Source organism: Culex quinquefasciatus, chromosome 2 (genome assembly GCF_015732765.1).
Source record: "Culex quinquefasciatus strain JHB chromosome 2, VPISU_Cqui_1.0_pri_paternal, whole genome shotgun sequence".
In the NCBI taxonomy this organism is placed as follows: Eukaryota; Metazoa; Arthropoda; class Insecta; order Diptera; family Culicidae; genus Culex; species Culex quinquefasciatus.
Genome location: NC_051862.1, coordinates 62,062,519 through 62,081,628, shown reverse-complemented (window position 1 = coordinate 62,081,628; position 19,110 = coordinate 62,062,519). Strand labels below are relative to the sequence as shown.

The 19,110-nt window shown below is 37.8% G+C and overlaps 2 protein-coding genes across 4 annotated transcripts; one reads left to right on the top strand and one right to left on the bottom strand.

Moving 5' to 3' along the window:
• The first annotated feature begins 5,451 nt into the window (after nucleotides 1-5,451).
• On the top strand, nucleotides 5,452-7,300 carry LOC6048426 (retinol-binding protein pinta). 3 transcript variants are annotated; one of them, XM_038251530.1, is made up of 5 exons: nucleotides 5,452-5,689; nucleotides 5,775-5,872; nucleotides 6,057-6,515; nucleotides 6,573-6,812; nucleotides 6,874-7,258. In XM_038251530.1, exons 3-5 carry the CDS (start codon nucleotides 6,214-6,216, stop codon nucleotides 7,256-7,258), a joined length of 927 nt encoding a protein of 308 aa, XP_038107458.1. In that variant the 5' UTR covers nucleotides 5,452-5,689; nucleotides 5,775-5,872; nucleotides 6,057-6,213. The 3 variants fall into 3 exon arrangements, with proteins under 3 accessions (XP_038107458.1, XP_038107457.1, XP_038107459.1); XM_038251529.1 differs by having other exon boundaries at nucleotides 5,754-5,872; XM_038251531.1 differs by having other exon boundaries at nucleotides 5,452-5,872; nucleotides 6,874-7,300.
• An 8,189-nt stretch (nucleotides 7,301-15,489) lies between these two features.
• LOC6048425 (alpha-tocopherol transfer protein) lies at nucleotides 15,490-16,880 on the bottom strand. Its single transcript, XM_038255380.1, has 2 exons — nucleotides 15,980-16,880; nucleotides 15,490-15,921 (listed from the first exon to the last, which is right to left on the bottom strand). Exons 1-2 carry the CDS (start codon nucleotides 16,658-16,660, stop codon nucleotides 15,628-15,630), a joined length of 975 nt encoding a protein of 324 aa, XP_038111308.1. The 5' UTR covers nucleotides 16,661-16,880; the 3' UTR covers nucleotides 15,490-15,627.
• Nucleotides 16,881-19,110: the final 2,230 nt, after the last annotated feature.

Below are 19,110 nucleotides of genomic sequence, written 5' to 3'. Positions count from 1 at the left end.
AAGTTGTTTAGAATAGTGCCCTACACATGCTAATACTTTTTTGAAGGACGTCAATGGCTGTACCACAAAATTATATAAATTTTGAAACTCATTTGATCAATTCCATCAGTGGCTTCTTGAAGGCAACAACCGGCACATGCTGATTCATTTTGGTGGAGAAATTATATAAATTAAATTAATACAGAGAATTTTAGAATGATGATCAATTTTCTTCGAAAATGATCAACGGCTTTACCTTAAGAAGTGTTCGTAAAAAAAATGAAACAAAAAAAGGATTGAAAAAAAGTTCTCTCAAATTTTAAGAAAGAAAATGGTAGTTGTGAATTTGCCAATGATTTGGAAAAATATGAAAAACACAAAACAGGAAAAAAGTAATTAAAAAAGATAGTCCAAATATCCGATCAAAACTTGAAACAAGATAATTGCATGTAAAACAACCAAAAAGATCAGAAATAATCCATACTACAACAGTTGATCAGAAGATCTCCTGAATACAAGAACAAAAACATACAATAGAAACAAATAATTTGGCTAATAGAGGGTTGATTGGAATTTCTTTCTTGTACTAAAATTGGAATTCACTCTTAATTCATCTTAATTTTTGGTGTCATATTTGCTCATTTATTAATTTTCAATGCTGCTTACACCGTGTGAACAATTTATGATTTTTAACTCAATAGTTGCTTTATGATTAATAACACAAAAAGGAAAAAAAAAAACTTTTACCAACATTAAACGCTGGCATTTCTAATCACCTCTAAAACGGTTTCTTCTATTGATTCGAAAGTAAAGTTCATTGATTGTTTGACTTCCCAAATCTCGGTTCCATTCCTCAATGCATCCACACCAGCCGTTGTAGCCATTTCAAGAGCATCGTCACGAGTGTCCTCGTGACATAGATATATGATTTCATATATATGATGAGATATATGATGCGTTAGTTGCACTACTTTTTCGCAGAACTCCACCAGTGACGACCCATTCTGCGTGGTGTGGTTTAGTCTAGCAAGTATGTAATCTGGTGTCTCACGTTTTTTGCACATTTCTTCCACATGGTGAATTATTTCCTCAAGTGATGATACGTAACTTGATAGTCCTGACCTTGCCAATCCAGTCAGGCGAGAATTAACGAATTTTATAGCCATCAAGCGTTGACTGTCGGGAGTAATTTCATCGAGTAACCATACGGAATCGATGAAAGATTGCAAGCGTTCCACATTTCCATCGAAGGGTTGAACCAGACAGGCTGCAGCGGTGAAATCAAACATTGTATAACTTGGATGAAACTCCTAACGCAAGTCGATACTACGAACTTTTGATTTGAACTGATACTCGCTTAACTGTTTAGACCAGGGGTGACCAAAGTATGGCCCGCGGGCCAAACGTGGCCCGCGAGGTGATATGTTGTGGCCCGCGGACCCATTTTGAATGATCGTGTAAAATGACCCGTTGACAACTTGTAAAATGATTTCATCCTTTTTTAAAATTAAGGTTTAATTTAAACTTTTATATGCTAATCTTTTTTATTTTTTGTTAATAATTATTGATAAATCATAATATTTTGATTCCCACTTTAGGATACAAATAATTTGTTCAACAAATTTTATAATTAAAACAATTTCACACGGTTCAATTTGAGTGTAACTAGTAAATATCGTCAAAACTTTCACCAAACATTTTTGGAAATATTTAAAAAACGTTCAAGTTTGACTTAGGTAGAATTCTGTAATAGTTGCAAAAATATTAGTTTTTCTTTATTAATTTGCAAGTCACATTTATGAACTGACCCTCAAACTTACATTGCACTTCCTTCGGGATTCGAACTCATTACAGTTAGAAGATTAATCTGATTGACGAACAACTGATTTAGGCAGACAAAATGTGGAAATCGGTGGATCAAGTTTGTTGCAAATATTTTACAAAGCTTTCGTCGATCAACCCACCTCTCCCCCATTATTAAAAAAATGGCTCAAAAACCCAGGAGTAAAAATATATTTTCAAAAAACTCCAAAACTTAAAAAAAAATGAAATTTAAGTGAAATCAATTAAATATGCATTCCTTTGCATTTAGAATCATTTGAGCATTTGAATTTAAGTGAATTTTCGATGACATAAATCTTGAAATTCTGGCTCTCAACGATTTTTTATCAGCCACACTAAACTTATACAGTGGACTCTCTCGTTGTCGATATTGAAGGGACCGTCGAGAACGGGGGTTATCAAATTATAGAATGGAAAATCAAAGCAATCTATTTGAAGGGACTGAAAAATTTATTGACAGCTGGAGCAATATTGATATCGAGAAGATCGACAGCCAGAGAGTCCATTGTAGATAAAATTACGCTTTTAGATGAATTGTTCAACATGTAATATCACCATTTTCAAAATATATAATCAAAACTTTAATTTTTTTTAAACACAAGTACATTCAGCTAAATACTCTTTTTTTAAAATACCTGAAACAATAAAATCAACAATACCGACAGAAAACCGTTCTTTTGTGGTTTGTGATTTTGAATTGACATTTTTTTTATATAACAGAAATGAAATCTTTAAAATTAAAATAACTAAATTTTTTTATAACCTTTTTTTGAAAATTTGGCCCGCAAGCTCATTTAAGCTTCAAATTTGGCCCGGCCTCCAAAAACATTGAGCACCCCTGGTTTAGACAATAGACTATTTGTATTGAGTTTAGACACTTATTCCTTTTATCAACACTATTACTTTGCAAATACATTAAAAATAAGAAGCTCGAACAAAAACAATTCAAGCAAAACAATGTGAATGGGCCAATAAGAGTTGGTTATCAAAGAGTATACCCCGAATACGTGGATATTAACATCAGGAGTGAGCAGGATACACTTGTTGTTTACAAACTCACATTGACCCATTCACATTTTTTACCATACTTCTCTATGGCTTAAAAGTTGCGGGTTTTTGTCCCCTAAAACATGTGAAAAAATCTCGAAAATCAAAAAATTTAGATTTTGATACAGATTCAGAATACCTACAACTTTGCCGAAGACACCAAATTCTTCAGAAAATACGTACAAGCTTTGTATGGACAGTAGGGTGCCCAGAAAAAATGACCCCCTGCTCCACAAGCAAAAATTGGTTTTTTGGGTTATTTTAAGCATCTGTGCAAATTTTGAGCGAAATTGGTTGAGATTAACCCGTTGATACCCGAGCCTAAAGTTGGTGAAAAAAATGTTTTTCATACAAAAATGACGTTTTTCAATCACTAATAACTTTTCAGGATCGAGTTCTACAGCTTTGGTGTGTTCTACAAAGTTGTAAAGCATTAAATTTTCAATAAGAATCTCACGTTTGGGAATATTTGGATGGAAGTAGCGCAGCGTGCAGACCAAACTATAAGAAAATTGGTTTTTCCATACATTTTTTCGATTTTTCCCATACATACTTCACCTTCGAGTATCAATGGGTAAATGTTGACCGATTTTGCTCATATTTGACCCAGAGTCCTTAAATAGCCCAAGGAACAATATTCAGCTTGTGGAGCGAGGTTTTGAGGAAAAGTCTTATATTCTGGGCACCCTAATGGACAGCTACCAAAATTTTATGGAGCCCCAACAAAGTTGGACCAAAAAATTGTTGAAATCGGCTGATTTCGTAGAGAATTGCTCCCATTTGGTGGAATTTTGACAGTTTTGCTTTTCCCCTTAAATTTTTGAGACCATCCACAAACCACGTGGACGATGTGGCGGAAACCTCCTGGCTCGTCCGGATTTCGATAGGTTTTTGCCTCAGGAACAATGTTTTCATAAAGCAAAAAGTTCCCAAAAATCTATTAGAACTCGTGATTTGCAATTTTAAGAAAAAAATGTTCAAAAACCTTGAAAAATGCTTTCAAATAGCCCTGCATTTCACTTTAAATCATAGTTAGGAAACCTACCAATGATGTTCTGTATTAATGTTGATCCAAGAAGTCGTCATTTTTCATTGGCAACATGTTAATGATGGATCATTTTTTTGTCTGATTTTTTTTAACGAGCTTCTCCCAAAAATCCATCCAGAAAAAAATGGCGCCAGAACCAATACTATCATCTCATAGATTAAAATTTTCTGAACAATTTTGCTTTTTAAGCCGAATTTTCAATATTCTTTAGGAAAACTTTTTTTATTTTGTTTCAGCTACTGCCAGCATTTTGTGTGTTTTCAAACCTATTGCATTGTTTTGTAACATCAAATTACAAGCAAAATCAATAATTTCCATTAATTTGACTATGTGACGTAAGCGCCAATACGAAGAAAAGCATTTTAAATTAATCGCCTGTAGTACAACAAAATCTTTTTTTTTAATTTTGCTGAAATCCGTTTTTAAGGGTGCACAGCAACGAAGTTGTTGTCTTCTTATTCCAAAATGGTTAAACTTACGGACCCAATCCTACCATAACGGGAATGTAAAATAAATCAAACTTTGTTATAAATTACTTTGTGGACAGTACTTTAGGGGATAAATAAAAAAAATATGTCGATAGTACCCGTAGTTTTGAAGATACTTAAATGTCTGTAATAAAAATCTGGGTGCAAAAGCTCCGGTTGATGTGCACCGTTAAATGGAAAAAAATGTTATGTTTATTTTTTTTAATAAAAAAAACTATTTTCATAAAAATCTAGAAAAATAAATATTTTGTTGTTCTACCGGTGGAAAATTTAAAATACAGTTCTTTGTCATGTCGTTTACGTCACATAGTCAAATCAATGTTAACTATCGAGAAATTAAAAGTGAGAGTGTGTGCGTGCAACATGGAGTTAAACTTTTTGAAAATCCTTGGTAAGCTTCACAGCAACTGCACAGAAAGTTTAACTCCATGTTGCGATTTGACACCTCGATTGATTTTGCTTATAAATTGCTATTATAAAACAATGTGAATTACGGGGCAATTTGAACGCATTTTTCAATTTTTATAACAAAATATGTCATTTTCTATGAAAACAGACCATTTTTCACTGAATCGCAAATCGTGAGTTTTAAACGTTTTTTTTGGAAATTTTTCGTTGTATGAAAACATTGTTCCTGAGGCAAAAAATATCGAAATCCGGCTGAGCCCGAAGGTTTCCGCCACATCGCCTTTTTTGGGACACACTATTAGACACTCTGGAGTGTTCATCGCACCATTTAACTAACAGATCATTACATTTTTAACAACATTGATTAGTATTAACTAAATGAATCACAATAGGTACTCGATGTATGTAGTAAAAAATCATTACAAAATGCCATTTGAGAACTTAATAAATAATAATCCACCGCTCACTGCAATTCCATCTAAACCTTTAAACTATATGGTAATTCCATCACAAATCCCACTCACTACTAGAACGCGTGCCAGCGCAAAACAATTGGTGACGAACAGTGCACAAGCGCATGAAAACGCTCCAAAACGCTCACGACGACAGGTTATCAGCGTGCTCGTCCCGAGTACGACACAGTTTATCAGAACTCATTTTACACTATAGCACCTTGCGCTAGTAGTAGCTACCACCACGCTTAGTTCGCACTGTCAGCAAGTGTGAGAACGACCTTGCGCAATTATAGATAGAGGGAGTTCAAAATTTCGTCGTCGATTCGACGTTGATAAGATCTCTGGAGCAGCTCTGCACATGTGGACCGTATAGGCAAATACAACAACCTGGAGATTGTCGTCAACGGAGAAATCGAGTACAAGTGAGTCAATTGTGTTGGAGCGATTGAACCAAACTTTGTAAATGGCACTGCGTGACTAATGCAGGTTTACCACACATTCGTAAAGAACGCTAGCGAAGAAAATCCCGACGACGTAATCAAGTCACGAAGAATCTACGAGCAGCTGAAATTTGCTTAGTACGCTTGAGCGCCTCGATTAATAAGGTAAGGTTCTGTAAAACGGTGAAGACATGGTAGATTCGAAGTGCATTTTGGGACAATTTTTTTGTGAAATCCAGTTTGTCCTAATCAGCCATGCAACACACCTGTACCGTTCTCAGCTTAGCACAAAACTCGGCTCCAATGAAAGCCTCAATAAACGTCTGATAAGATATCGTTATCGTTGCAGGTTGGCAGTCACTTTATTTATTCACACAGTCTCTGTATCGACGTTCTGCGTGCGGGTAAGCTAGCAAGTGGTTTTGTCGTCGTCCACCAGCTGTATATCACGAAAAGGTGTTCTGCAAGTGTTCAACCACGTTTCGGTAGCCGCTCCCAACGAAAAAATGGTCTCCATTCGACAAATCTCTCCGGAGCTGGAGGAGAAGTGCCGCACCGAGTTGAACGAAGTTCCGAGCCGGGTTCCGGAAGATCTGGCCGCGCTGAAGCAATGGTTAGCGAAGCAACCTCACCTGAATCCACGAACGGGCGACCAGTTCCTGGTTGGGTTTCTCCGAGGTTGCAAGTACAGCTTGGAGAAGACCAAAGAGAAGCTGGACAGCTTCTACACGGTCAAGACAGCGATTCCGGAGTTCTTCGAAAATCGTGACCCAACTGATGCGAAACTGCAGGAATACATGATGCTGGGGTAAGAGTAAAGTGAACACTAACTACTTCAGATAATCTCAAACCTCCAAATTTCTAGAGTCAATCTCCCGCTACCTCACACGATGGGTCCCGCTGGCCCTAGGATCGTCCTGGTCCGCATGGGCTCGTACGACCCCAGCAAGTACTCTATCGTGGACATCATGAAGGTATGCTACATGATAACCGATCTACAGCTGATCCACGACGACACCACCATCATCGCTGGCCACATGGTGCTGGTGGACCTGCGGGGAATGGGTCTCTCAACGCTGTCCCAGATGAGTCCCACCTTAATCAAGTACTATACCCTAAACTCTTCCCATAAAAAACCCCAATTACCATCAACTTTTTCCCACTAGGAAAATGACCTCCGTCATCGAGGCGTTCCCCAGCCGCACGAAGGGAATCCACTTTGTGAACCCGTCGACCGGGTTCGACGCTCTCTTCAAGATGTTCCACGGGTTCCTGAGCAAGAAGATCCAGGAGCGAATACAGGTGCACGAGTCGTTCGAGGCGCTGCACAAGGTCATCCCGAGGTCGTACCTGCCGGAGGAGTACGGTGGGCAGGGCGGTGCGCTCGTCAGCATTATCGAAGACTGCAAGAACAAACTGGTGGCGCACCGGGAGTTCTTCCTGGAGGATGATCGGTACCGGAACGATGAGAGGAAACGGCCCGGCAGGCCGAAAACGGCTGGGACGCTGTTTGGCGTGGACGGATCGTTCCGGAGTTTGGAGTTTGATTGAGGGAGTGGGGAAAGGTGACAAGGCGAGTGACGTATTTACAAATTAAATTGATGTGCATTTTTTTTGTTAATTTTTAATTACTTCATTTAAGAAAATAAAACAAATTAACAATGTGTTAAAAACAAGTGTATTTCTGATTGGTGACATCCAGTACGGCATTCTATATGGCAAGAAGTTATTATCTTTTTTAGGAAAAATGATTGTAGAATAAGAAGAAGAGGAATTTCAAAAAATCTTTAAGCGTTAGCAAGGTAGTTGGCTAGAATGAACACTACACTCAATAAAATGAGTTCGCGTAAACGTGAACAGCCTTCATGCCAACGGGAACCAGGAAGAAAACTGTTCAACTTTTATAGTGCATTGCACCATGAAAGTGAACAGTTTTCTTCCTGGTTCCCGTCGGCATGAATGCTGTTCACGTTTACGCGAACTCATTTTTTTGAGTGTAGTTAAAAGATTTCGTGAACCTGAAGTTTTGTAAACCTTATTTTGTAAACTTCAAATATTAGATCAAAATTACCCAAAAGTGACTGCTCTCAATAACTTTCACTTAGTTCAATTTTTTCACTTTATTTTTGTAAATACATAAAATTGATCCTAAAACAAGTCGAAACCCCGAATAGGAGCTTTTTAGGTTAAAATTAAGTATTCAAAAGGCTGGTGCACACCTTTGCCCCGTGCCCACTTTTGCTCCGTATTACTCTACCAAAATAATCCTGAGGTTTTGTCATACATCTATACAGCAGTTCCATTTGAAAAGAGCCTAAACCGAAAAACCGGGCTCAAAATTTTTCTGGGGGATCCTTGGCCAAAATAATTAGACCCGTATTTTTTTGTTTGACCATTAGGGTGACCTACATCGTGCTAGGGTGGTTCGAAAAATGGGAATTTTCGTCAATTTTCGCAAAAAAACGATATCGCCAATTTTTTGATATGTTATGTAAAATTTTCCGAGGAATCCGATAAAAATATTTTCAGACATAGGCTCTTTGGTCCAGACACGGTCAAAACGGCATTTTAAGTTTTCATACAACTTTTTCAAATATAAAGCTAGATTTTTGAAACTTCTAATCGCCTTTCTTTTGCGTCTAAGACAGTTTAAAACGGATGAAATGACGCGGAGATATGATTTTTTTTTAAAAAGTGGTTTTTGCGAAAAATGACGAAAATTGCCATTTTTCGAACCAGCCTAGCACGATGTAGGTCACCCTAATGGCCAAACAAAAAAAACGGGTCTAATTATTTTGCCCAAGGAACCCCCAGAAAACTTTTGAGCCCGATCGGAAAACTTTTTTTTTGCAATTCCACTTTGAAACTGTCAACTTTTCCTGTCCTTCTGGTGAAACGAAACGGCCTACTTTTCCCTACCAAAAATAACAGAATGGAAAATTAATACCTTACAATAACAGTGCTGAAAAGTTCTCCTTTTCAGCACTGAAATGGGTGCTGAAAAGTTGAACTTTTAAACACTAGTACCTAAAAGAAACATTTTTGCAATTCCGTCGTGAAACTACGAACTTTTCCTGTCATTCTTGAACGACGAAATAGCCTACTTTTCTGTACCAAAAACAACAGAATCGAATAGCAACACTTTTCAAAATAAATGCTGAAAAGTTCTACTTTTCAGCACTGAAATGGGTGCTGAAAAGTTGAACTTTTCAGCACTTGTTTCGAAAAGTAACACTTTTCAATTTTTTTTTTGATTTAAACGATTTATTGACAAAATACATGAAAATTCGACTTAAAATTTCACTCAATGGGTGTTTTCGAAATTGCAAAAAATGTTGTATGGAACTCGTTGCAAAACTTGATTTTTTCAGCACTCGTCGTATTTATCCAACTCGGTAAACCTCGTTGGATAAATGTACAACTCGTGCTGAAAAAATCTTCTTTTTGCTACTTGTTGCATAAACTACTATTTCGGTTTAGGCTCTTTTGCTTTTCAAATGGAATTGCTGTATATTAACATTTCAATAGGGCGAATCCTTCATTGTAAACAACCAGTCTATTCCTTTTACTCAAGTGACAGTTCACGAGGAGTAGGATAGGCTGCTTGCTTACAATTACGGATTCGCACTAATGAAACGATAAATTAAAAATCATGTACAAGTTTGTTTGATCAAAAATCCAGGAGGCACTTTTGTCATAATCGATTTAAAATTGCCTGTAAAAACAGAACGACAATCAACTGAAAAAGATAAAAATGTTTTTCATTCAAAGTATATTTCGATTTATTTCAAAATATGTTGAATACAATTATGATACACAGTACAGTCCAGACTCGATTATACGAAGGCCTTGAAAAAAATTCACTTCGGATAATCGAATCACGAAAAAAAAATTTTTTGTCGCCTAATTATTAATTGTCAATCTTAAGTCGAGCTCAAGTTAACCGAGCTTAAGTTAACGCCTAAGCTATGCTAAAATGATTTAGAATTTTTAAATACAAGATAACGGCCTAAATGGCGGAGTTTTTGAGTGGTCGGTAGCGTGACGGACGAGTGAAGGGCGGGCGGCGTGCTTATCAGAATTTGTGTGGAAGAGAGATGCATCGCGAGCATCTCGCTCAAATTGACAGTGTGACCAGTTTATTGGATTTTAAACGTGAAATTTTCACACTGTGTCGTGGTTGTTGGAAATGGTGAAACAAGAAGATTACAGTTCAAGGAGCTTAGTTTTGAAGAATTAGTTTCGTTTGCGGGGTGTCTTCGTCCAGTTCGCGTCGATTCTTGCGGCCTACTTCGATGCAAAAAGTTTTTCGCGAGTGCTTGTGTGTGTGAGCTGTTTTTTTTTTATATGTGTACGGAAGAAAATCGGCTTTAGATTCCCCCAGCATGAAAGAGGGAGAACTGGTCGATGCTAACCTGCCGAACTCAGTTTGGTTCGACGATACCGATGCTGCGCTTGGTGACACCGGACAACAATGAGCTTCTATGTTCTGAACTCGGGTGAGCACGTTCTATGTTGTTTTATGAATGAAAGTGAGAGTGAATTAATTGAATGAATGTGTTGTGATTTGCGAGTGTCACTTGAAAGTTTGAGAACCGAGATATCAAGTGAGTTATGTCAGTTGACACGCTTGATTGGAATTACTGATTCCTCATTGCTTTTGAGGATCGAACCCAACATTGAGTAGGCAATGGTAAACTGAGAAAAAATTTGCAAGCACTAACTATATCTATTTTAACCCTTTCGAGCCTGATGGGTCATATATGACCCAAATATCAAAATTTCCAAAACTAGCCTATAATTTTCGTATGGTCATAAAAATCGTTTTCCCATGGGACCATCCATAAACCACGTGGACACTTTAGGGGGTTCGGCGACTGTCCACGCTCCATACAAAAAAGATTTTATTTGTATGGAAATTGTCCACGGTTGGGGGGTTGAGATTTCCAAAAAAGTGTCCACGTGGTTTATGGATGGTCCCATGGGAAAACGATTTTTATGACCATACGAAAATTATAGGCTAGTTTTGGAAATTTTGATATTTGGGTCATATATGACCCATCAGGCTCGAAAGGGTTAAAATAGATATAGTTAGTGCTTGCAAATTTTTTCTCAGTTTACCATTGCCTACTCAATGTTGGGTTCGATCCTCAAAAGCAATGAGGAATCAGTAATTCCAATCAAGCGTGTCAACTGACATAACTCACTTGATATCTCGGTTCTCAAACTTTCAAGTGACGCTCGCAAATCACAACACATTCATTCAATTAATTCACTCTCACTTTCATTCATAAAACAACATAGAACGTGCTCACCCGAGTTCAGAACATAGAAGCTCATTGTTGTCCGGTGTCACCAAGCGCAGCATCGGTATCGTCGAACCAAACTGAGTTCGGCAGGTTAGCATCGACCAGTTCTCCTCTTTCATGCTGGGGAATCTAAAGCCGATTTTCTTCCGTACACATATAAAAAAAAAACAGCTCACACACACAAGCACTCGCGAAAAACTTTTTGCATCGAAGTAGGCCGCAAGAATCGACGCGAACTGGACGAAGACACCCCGCAAACGAAACTAATTCTTCAAAACTAAGCTCCTTGAACTGTAATCTTCTTGTTTCACCATTTCCAACAACCACGACACAGTGTGAAAATTTCACGTTTAAAATCCAATAAACTGGTCACACTGTCAATTTGAGCGAGATGCTCGCGATGCATCTCTCTTCCACACAAATTCTGATAAGCACGCCGCCCGCCCTTCACTCGTCCGTCACGCTACCGACCACTCAAAACTCCGCCATTTAGGCCGTTATCTTGTATTTAAAAATTCTAAATCATTTTAGCATAGCTTAGGCGTTAACTTAAGCTCGGTTAACTTGAGCTCGACTTAAGATTGACAATTAATAATTAGGCGACAAAAATTTTTTCGTGATTCGATTATCCGAAGTGAATTTTTTCAAGGCCTTCGTATAATCGAGTCTGGACTGTACTGTGTATCATAATTGTATTCAACATATTTTGAAATAAATCGAAATATACTTTGAATGAAAACATTTTTATCTTTTCAGTTGATTGTCGTTCTGTTTTACAGGCAATTTTAAATCAATTATGACAAAAGTGCCTCCTGGATTTTGATCAAACAAACTTGTACATGATTTTTAATTTATCGTTTCATTAGTGCGAATCCGTAATTGTAAGCAAGCAGCCTATCCTACTCCTCGTGAACTGTCACTTGAGTAAAAGGAATAGACTGGTTGTTTACAATGAAGGATTCGCCTATTGAAATGTTAATATACAGCAATTCCATTTGAAAAGCAAAAGAGCCTAAACCGAAATAGTAGTTTATGCAACAAGTAGCAAAAAGAAGATTTTTTCAGCACGAGTTGTACATTTATCCAACGAGGTTTACCGAGTTGGATAAATACGACGAGTGCTGAAAAAATCAAGTTTTGCAACGAGTTCCATACAACATTTTTTGCAATTTCGAAAACACCCATTGAGTGAAATTTTAAGTCGAATTTTCATGTATTTTGTCAATAAATCGTTTAAATCAAAAAAAAATTTGAAAAGTGTTACTTTTCGAAACAAGTGCTGAAAAGTTCAACTTTTCAGCACCCATTTCAGTGCTGAAAAGTAGAACTTTTCAAGAATGACAGGAAAAGTTCGTAGTTTCACGACGGAATTGCAAAAATGTTTCTTTTAGGTACTAGTGTTTAAAAGTTCAACTTTTCAGCACCCATTTCAGTGCTGAAAAGGAGAACTTTTCAGCACTGTTATTGTAAGGTATTAATTTTCCATTCTGTTATTTTTGGTAGGGAAAAGTAGGCCGTTTCGTTTCACCAGAAGGACAGGAAAAGTTGACAGTTTCAAAGTGGAATTGCAAAAAAAAAAGTTTTCCGATCGGGCTCAAAAGTTTTCTGGGGGTTCCTTGGGCAAAATAATTAGACCCGTTTTTTTTTTGTTTGGCCATTAGGGTGACCTACATCGTGCTAGGCTGGTTCGAAAAATGGCAATTTTCGTCATTTTTCGCAAAAACCACTTTTTAAAAAAAATCATATCTCCGCGTCATTTCATCCGTTTTAAGCTGTCTTAGACGCACGCTCCATACAAAAAAGATTTTATTTGTATGGAAATTGTCCACGGTTGGGGGGGGGGGGGTTGAGATTTCCAAAAAAGTGTCCACGTGGTTTGTGGATGGTCCCATCATTGACAAAAAAAATATTTTTTTGAAAATTCAGGCCTGAAAGGGTTAATGATTTAAAGTGCTGACTATATCCAGCATAGTTCCAAAGTTTATTTCGTTTTATGACCTCTGTGTGCGTGTGTGTTTTTTATGTTTGTGTGTGTGTGTGTGTGTGTGTGTGTGTGTGTGTGTGTGCATGTGAGTGTTTGAGTACGTCAGAGTGAATGAAAGAGTGCCGCTTTTCATTTCTAAATATATATATATATATATATATATATATATATATATATATATATATATATATATATATATATATATATATATATATATATATATATATATATATATATATATATATATATAAAATATCGCATCAATCGTAAAATCGAGTCGATTGTGACCAGCGGGGCCATGCGTGTGATCGTAATTTTTGCGACCTTTTTCTCGGTAGTAGATAAAATCAGTCCTTCCATTATCATCGTGGATCGGAAGGCATGCCGCCGGTTGAGTTCGTCGAGGTTTTTGTGTTTTAATAATAGGATAATTTCATTTCAAACACGCAAGGCCAAGAAAAGTTATTACGGGTTACGCGGCGGTCGGGATAGAAAATACATTTTTATGTTATTACGGCAAATGCAATTGGAGTAACAACACTTCGCGTCGCTAGTTTCGTTTCTCTTTTATTTGATATTTTATAAGTCCTTCTTTTATCATCGTTGATTGATTCGTTGATTCGTTTATGTTATTGTTTTAATTTCATTACAATCGGTTACGTGGTGTCCTGTTTTCTTTTCGTTTATATTCGTTGATCGTAATAGTTTATTCCAACTGGCAGTTTTAATATTAACTTTGATGAGTTAATACCGATTACCGATTTTATGAAGAGTAAAGCGTCTTTTATTTACTATTTTTGTAATTTGCTCGCGTTATCTAAATTGTACAAACAGTAAAAATATACTGAAAAGTCCAGCCCATAGCACTACTGCTCGGTTGGCACGCGTTCGATTAAAACACTTTTTAAATAATCAATTATGTATCTTTCCGCAGCCGGCTGCCTAAGATTTAAAATTTTCAACCGATAAACAAAATGCTCATGGTCACATCACTGCCACTCGTGAATCCTGACCTCATACCCATCTACTAACCCCTCAAAACTCATGTGATACTTTGTCGGAGAAGCAGTCGATTGGGCGGTCTCTATCACTCAAGTATCGGACTAACATTCCCATCCACTTCCCCGTGACTCTACCACTGGTCGTGGCCGGCGCCGGTATTGATCAGCATGATAGGGGCCTTTGAGAAGTTGCGAAGCGAGGAAAGATAGCACCCACTCATCTTCCACGGCTCGTGGATGTAACTTCTGGAGGTCTTGGTCAATAACGGAGTAGCAACTGCGGGTGGGCACATATGCTTATGCTTATGCTTACAAGATAACGGCCTAAATGGCGGTGTTCAAATATTGAAAAAATGCATCTTGTTATTTAATGGGAAATCAATTCAAATTTCTATTCAAATTTGACTAAAATGGAGTCGCTGAACTTGAATTTGATGTTAAAAACAAGAAAATTAAAAAAAAAAAAACGAAAAACATATTTTTTGTTTGTGATTCGATTATCCGAAGTCCCATACAAACCTTCGGATAATCGATCTCGGATAATCAAGCCTGGACTGTACATAAAAAGGAAGATTTTTTGAAAACTAGTTATTTGAGCAACTCCATGCCAAATAGGGAATTGGTAGTACCCGACCCTCTTCGACATCAATGAAACTTTTTAGACATGTTATCCAGGCTTATATAAGCCATTTTTATTTATATCGAGCCAGTTGCACTTAAGAATGACATTTGGGAAGGGCGTTAAGTATTTAAATATCTTTGTGTTTCGATATTTAAAGTGGACATTTTTTTTAGGAAGATCGCTGGGCTTTCTGAAAAAAAAAAATACACCGAAAAAAAAATATGCCACGTTAATGAGATTTTTTGATTTTGATGTTAAACAATTTTATTTAAAATCAAACGTCTAAATGCAACAATTTAAAAAAAAAATCGTAGAAATCGATTCACCGGACAATTTTACATAAAAGTCTTCAAATTTACCATCGTCCTAAGTCCAATCCTTTTTGAGACATATCGATTTTGAAGTAAAAATTTAGGAAAAACTGAGGTTTTTAAAATTTTCTGGTGGTTTTCAACAATTTGTTATATGTTTATAACTTGATTTTTGTTTGCCTCAAAAAACGCGAAAAAAATAAAGAAAAAAACAGACAGAATACTCTTTTAATGTGTTACCAGATTTTGATTTTGAATCTTTATAGCGTACGTTTAATGATAAGAATAAATATTCACGTGGAGAGTGAGCCGCAATTAAGTATCACCGAGTTCAAACACCTATTGTTAAAGGTAATCTTAATCACAACTGATAATGGAATCATCATTTAACTGACGTAATTTAAAAAAAAGAAAAGGCAATTTTAGAAGTTTTAAAATCGACTGCTGAAACCCACAGCAAACCAATGGAAGTTTAGACAAAACGGCCGATGGAAGAATGTGATAGTGATATGGATAAATGATGCGTAAAATATAGTTTTGCTAATATTATATTATTAATGGTGCTAAATTCGATATCAATACACTTAGGAACTCACTTCCTATTGATTTGACCTAATTCCACTTACTTATGACGAAACTAATGAATAATATGCTTTATGCTACAATTTGTTTTAATATTTCTTCCAAACTTATCTAGTCTATTTCAAGCTTTCTGAACGAGCCATCCAATCCAAAACTTGCACTCTTTTTGGTTGGTGTTAGCACCGAAGGCGATGGCGGTGTTGAACCATTCATTCCTAGTTTCGTTACACTACAATCCTCCAACCTGGCCAGCTCCAACAAATATTCTCGATTTTGCTTCAGCTTGTCCTCCCACTGATTCACAATCGTTTCGATCGAACCAAGGTCGCCTCCATACTCCACTGGGAGTATGCTTTTGGAAAAGTGTTGTTGAAGAGAATCTAAGCTGGTTCCGTGGAAAAATATCTGCAACAGCGAAGTTGTTTTTTGATAAGATAATTTCGCTCGATCTGTTTTAACTCACCCTTCGATCCTTGTTCTTCGGCGACAGCAAACCGTTGAACAAGCTCACCACTGTTTGCACTAGTGGAGGTGGATTTAGGATGTGGATGCCCTGCATTCGCAACGGGCTGGCATCCTGGTACAGAACGGCCACCTGTTTCAGGAACTCAAAATCGAACTGCATCAGGTGTCCCGCCGTAACCTTGGCCATGTCGATTATCAAAGCCATTCCACAGATCACCATCTGGTCGTCATCGCGCATCAAAACATCGTTTATCATCGTTCCAACTTTGATCACATCGGCGAAGCTGCACTTGGTGTAGTCAAACTGCCCCACTCGAATGATGAAGATTTTGGGATCCACCGGACGTTCGGTGTACGGCAGAGGAGTTCCAACTCCCATCCGGATCAGCTGCACCACATGCTCGTCAAGCGGATCGCGTTCCTGCACGACCTGCGTCAACCCCGTCCGAATCCAGTAGAACAAGGCCAGCTTCTCCTTGGCCTTTTCCAAGCTAAACTTGCACCCACGAAGAAACGTCACCAACACCTGATCGTCCAGCGATCCGTGCAAATTGCTCCGCTCCCGAAACCAACTCCTCAGCACTTCCAGTTGACTCCGGCACTGGATCGGATCTTCGTTCAGAGATTTCCGGGCCACTTCGGCCAACTCGATCGAAATAGGACGAATCGCCAAGGCCATCGCACACTTTTGGATTGTCTGCTGATCCGAACCAAACTGACCATACCCGAACGGCTGTTCAAAAGGTTCAAAAGCCACACACCACTCTAATGACACACGGATAAGTGCCAGTCAATCGGCGGTAGCTTATCGTCGTACAGATTAGCCAATACTGATTGTCGAGTACAATCGCATGACGGGTCAGCTACTTGAAGACATTGTCGTAGGCAGGCTGGACCGTGCTGAGAGCTCGTGATGAGACAATAAACAAATTTGAACGCGAGCAGTGAACTCTTGGGCGAGAATGCATTTTCAAAGCGAAGACTTTTATCGATGTATTGTGCAGCGATAAGATATTCGGGTTGTTTGCTGAAAACAAATATTTTGATGGTCTTAATCAATCGTCCTAAACAACATTATTTTTGTAGACTGCCCATGTTCGCATAAATGTCCCATATGCAAAAACAGCAAGTTGATAAAAACGCAATCGAAGTTTGTCCCACACATAAGGCTACGTGTTAAGAAGGTTGAATATTAGCTCTTTTATGATGTAATTTTACCTCAATTTAGACTGAAAAAGTGACATTACACCAGAAAAGTGGTAAAATTACACATTTCCAGAGGTAAAATTACACCTTTTTTCTGACATAAAAGATGTACCCAAGGGTCCTGATTGCTCAAAATCAACCACTCCATTCGCGAGCACAAATAGCAGGCGACGCGATACTGCCCTGATGAATTCCTACCGTTTATCACTTTCACACCATTCGCTCCCGAAAACTCTCTCTTCTACTCTCCTTCTATCTCTGATCGGCTCAGTCTCCGAACGGCTCAGGCAGGCCGAACGTCGCCGATCACTCTGAACTGAACATATTTTTTCTCTGATTCGCTGCGTTATACTCATTGATTTGGGTTGCCTTAAATCAATGTTATCAATTAAATTGTGCATTTATTTTGATTTCATAACATTATAGACACCATTGAAAGAAACTTCCACCAAGAAAAAATAAAATTGATGGCAAACTGAGGGCGTGAAGACAAAAAGACTGCCGCGCTGGCATTTTGTGAGAATGGCTCTTCGCTGAGCATGTTAGTGTGTGAGTTTCGTCGAGCGACGGAGTAGGCAAATATTTTCACGATGTATTTGTTCGCTGAGTGAACAGTTTGGGCCACTCGCTAGCTGCTTGCGAGTATCATTCGCTCATGAATGCTAGCGGGTTGGAATAGGCGACGAATGGATAGGCGATGAGTGAGTGGTTTCTGTTCATTGATCTACACTGAAACTAAAATCATGATTGATTCTATATGCCAACCGCACATAACTGTATCTCAAATCAACATAATATTAACCAAGAGCTTTCATATTGAACATCATATGCTCCACATATAAATTTGAATAAATATCTTCCTAGACTTTATATGCGTACTGCACATAACCGGGCTTGCTTACTGTTAGATAAAAACGTTACTTAATCCACCTTAAGGTGGTTGATGCCTTCCTCACATCTACAAAATACAATTAGCAAAAAAATAATCATTGGCCCATAAAAAATTCTAAATTATTATTTTTTCTTTCAATAAAGTTAGCAAGTCATCAAAATAAAATTGCTCATTGGAAAGGTCTTTTGATTGCCTGTCCAACGACCCGTTTCAGAATGACAGACCTTGCGGTTAAATTCCTGCTGATGGCCAGCTAGTTAACGTCCCAGTTTGAATCCCAACAGATTCAGTTTGTTTTTTGTTAATTTTCCATGTTCAATTTCATAGCTATTTTAAAAGAATTTACCGGGATTTGTTCCCTTATCCTTCTGCGTATGAGACAGAAGCCGCAACCATTAAACCAATAAGCTCTTGCTTCTTCAAACTGGTCGAAAAAAAATAATTAAGCTCCCTGCGACAGCACGCAGCTCTTCGAGACTAACTTCGGCAATCTTGCGCTTTTTGTAGTCTTGGCAGCATCCGGATCTTCCCCTACACCTAGAAATGTTCCAGAATTGCGTACTCTATCGTCTTCACCTTCCGCTTAATCTTCGGCATTCCCCCGCTCTTGTCATCTTACCCTTCTCGCCTTGGTCAGTTCCCAGCACTTCCTGGTGGTCGTTCCTTTCGGATCACGCCCTCGACCATCGATTCGATGCACCGAGTTTTGCTATATCACAGTATAGAATGTTGTCGAAACGGTAGTTAACAGCATTTTGATTAAAAATGGATAGTTTTATTGAAAATGCTTTTCCTTATCTACAAATATGTCTTAACAGTCACAAAACCGTCAGAAATATAACCTATATCAAATAAAATCTACAAATTACGGGTGGCCGTCTTACCCCCGGAGGAGGTGGCCGTCTTGCCCCCAAATAAATTATTTTTTTAAACATTTTTTGTAAATATCTCATCGCATTTTTTAAACTTTTTCAAGGGACATAATCTAGGGAAAACTTCAATTTAACATGAAAAAATATTTGAAGACAAGA

What these genes read in the sequence shown, in the direction of transcription:
- LOC6048426 (XM_038251531.1), top strand. Translation starts at nt 6,214, where the DNA reads ATGGTCTCCATTCGACAAATCTCTCCGGAGCTGGAGGAGAAGTGCCGC. An exon ending in CAGGAATACATGATGCTGGG is followed by an intron (nt 6,516 to 6,572) that starts GTAAGAGTAAAG and finishes CCAAATTTCTAG; the next exon opens with AGTCAATCTCCCGCTACCTC. An exon ending in ATGAGTCCCACCTTAATCAA is followed by an intron (nt 6,813 to 6,873) that starts GTACTATACCCT and finishes TTTTCCCACTAG; the next exon opens with GAAAATGACCTCCGTCATCG.
- LOC6048425 (XM_038255380.1), bottom strand. Translation starts at nt 16,660, where the DNA reads ATGGCCTTGGCGATTCGTCCTATTTCGATCGAGTTGGCCGAAGTGGCC. An exon ending in CGAAGAACAAGGATCGAAGG is followed by an intron (nt 15,922 to 15,979) that starts GTGAGTTAAAAC and finishes TCGCTGTTGCAG; the next exon opens with ATATTTTTCCACGGAACCAG.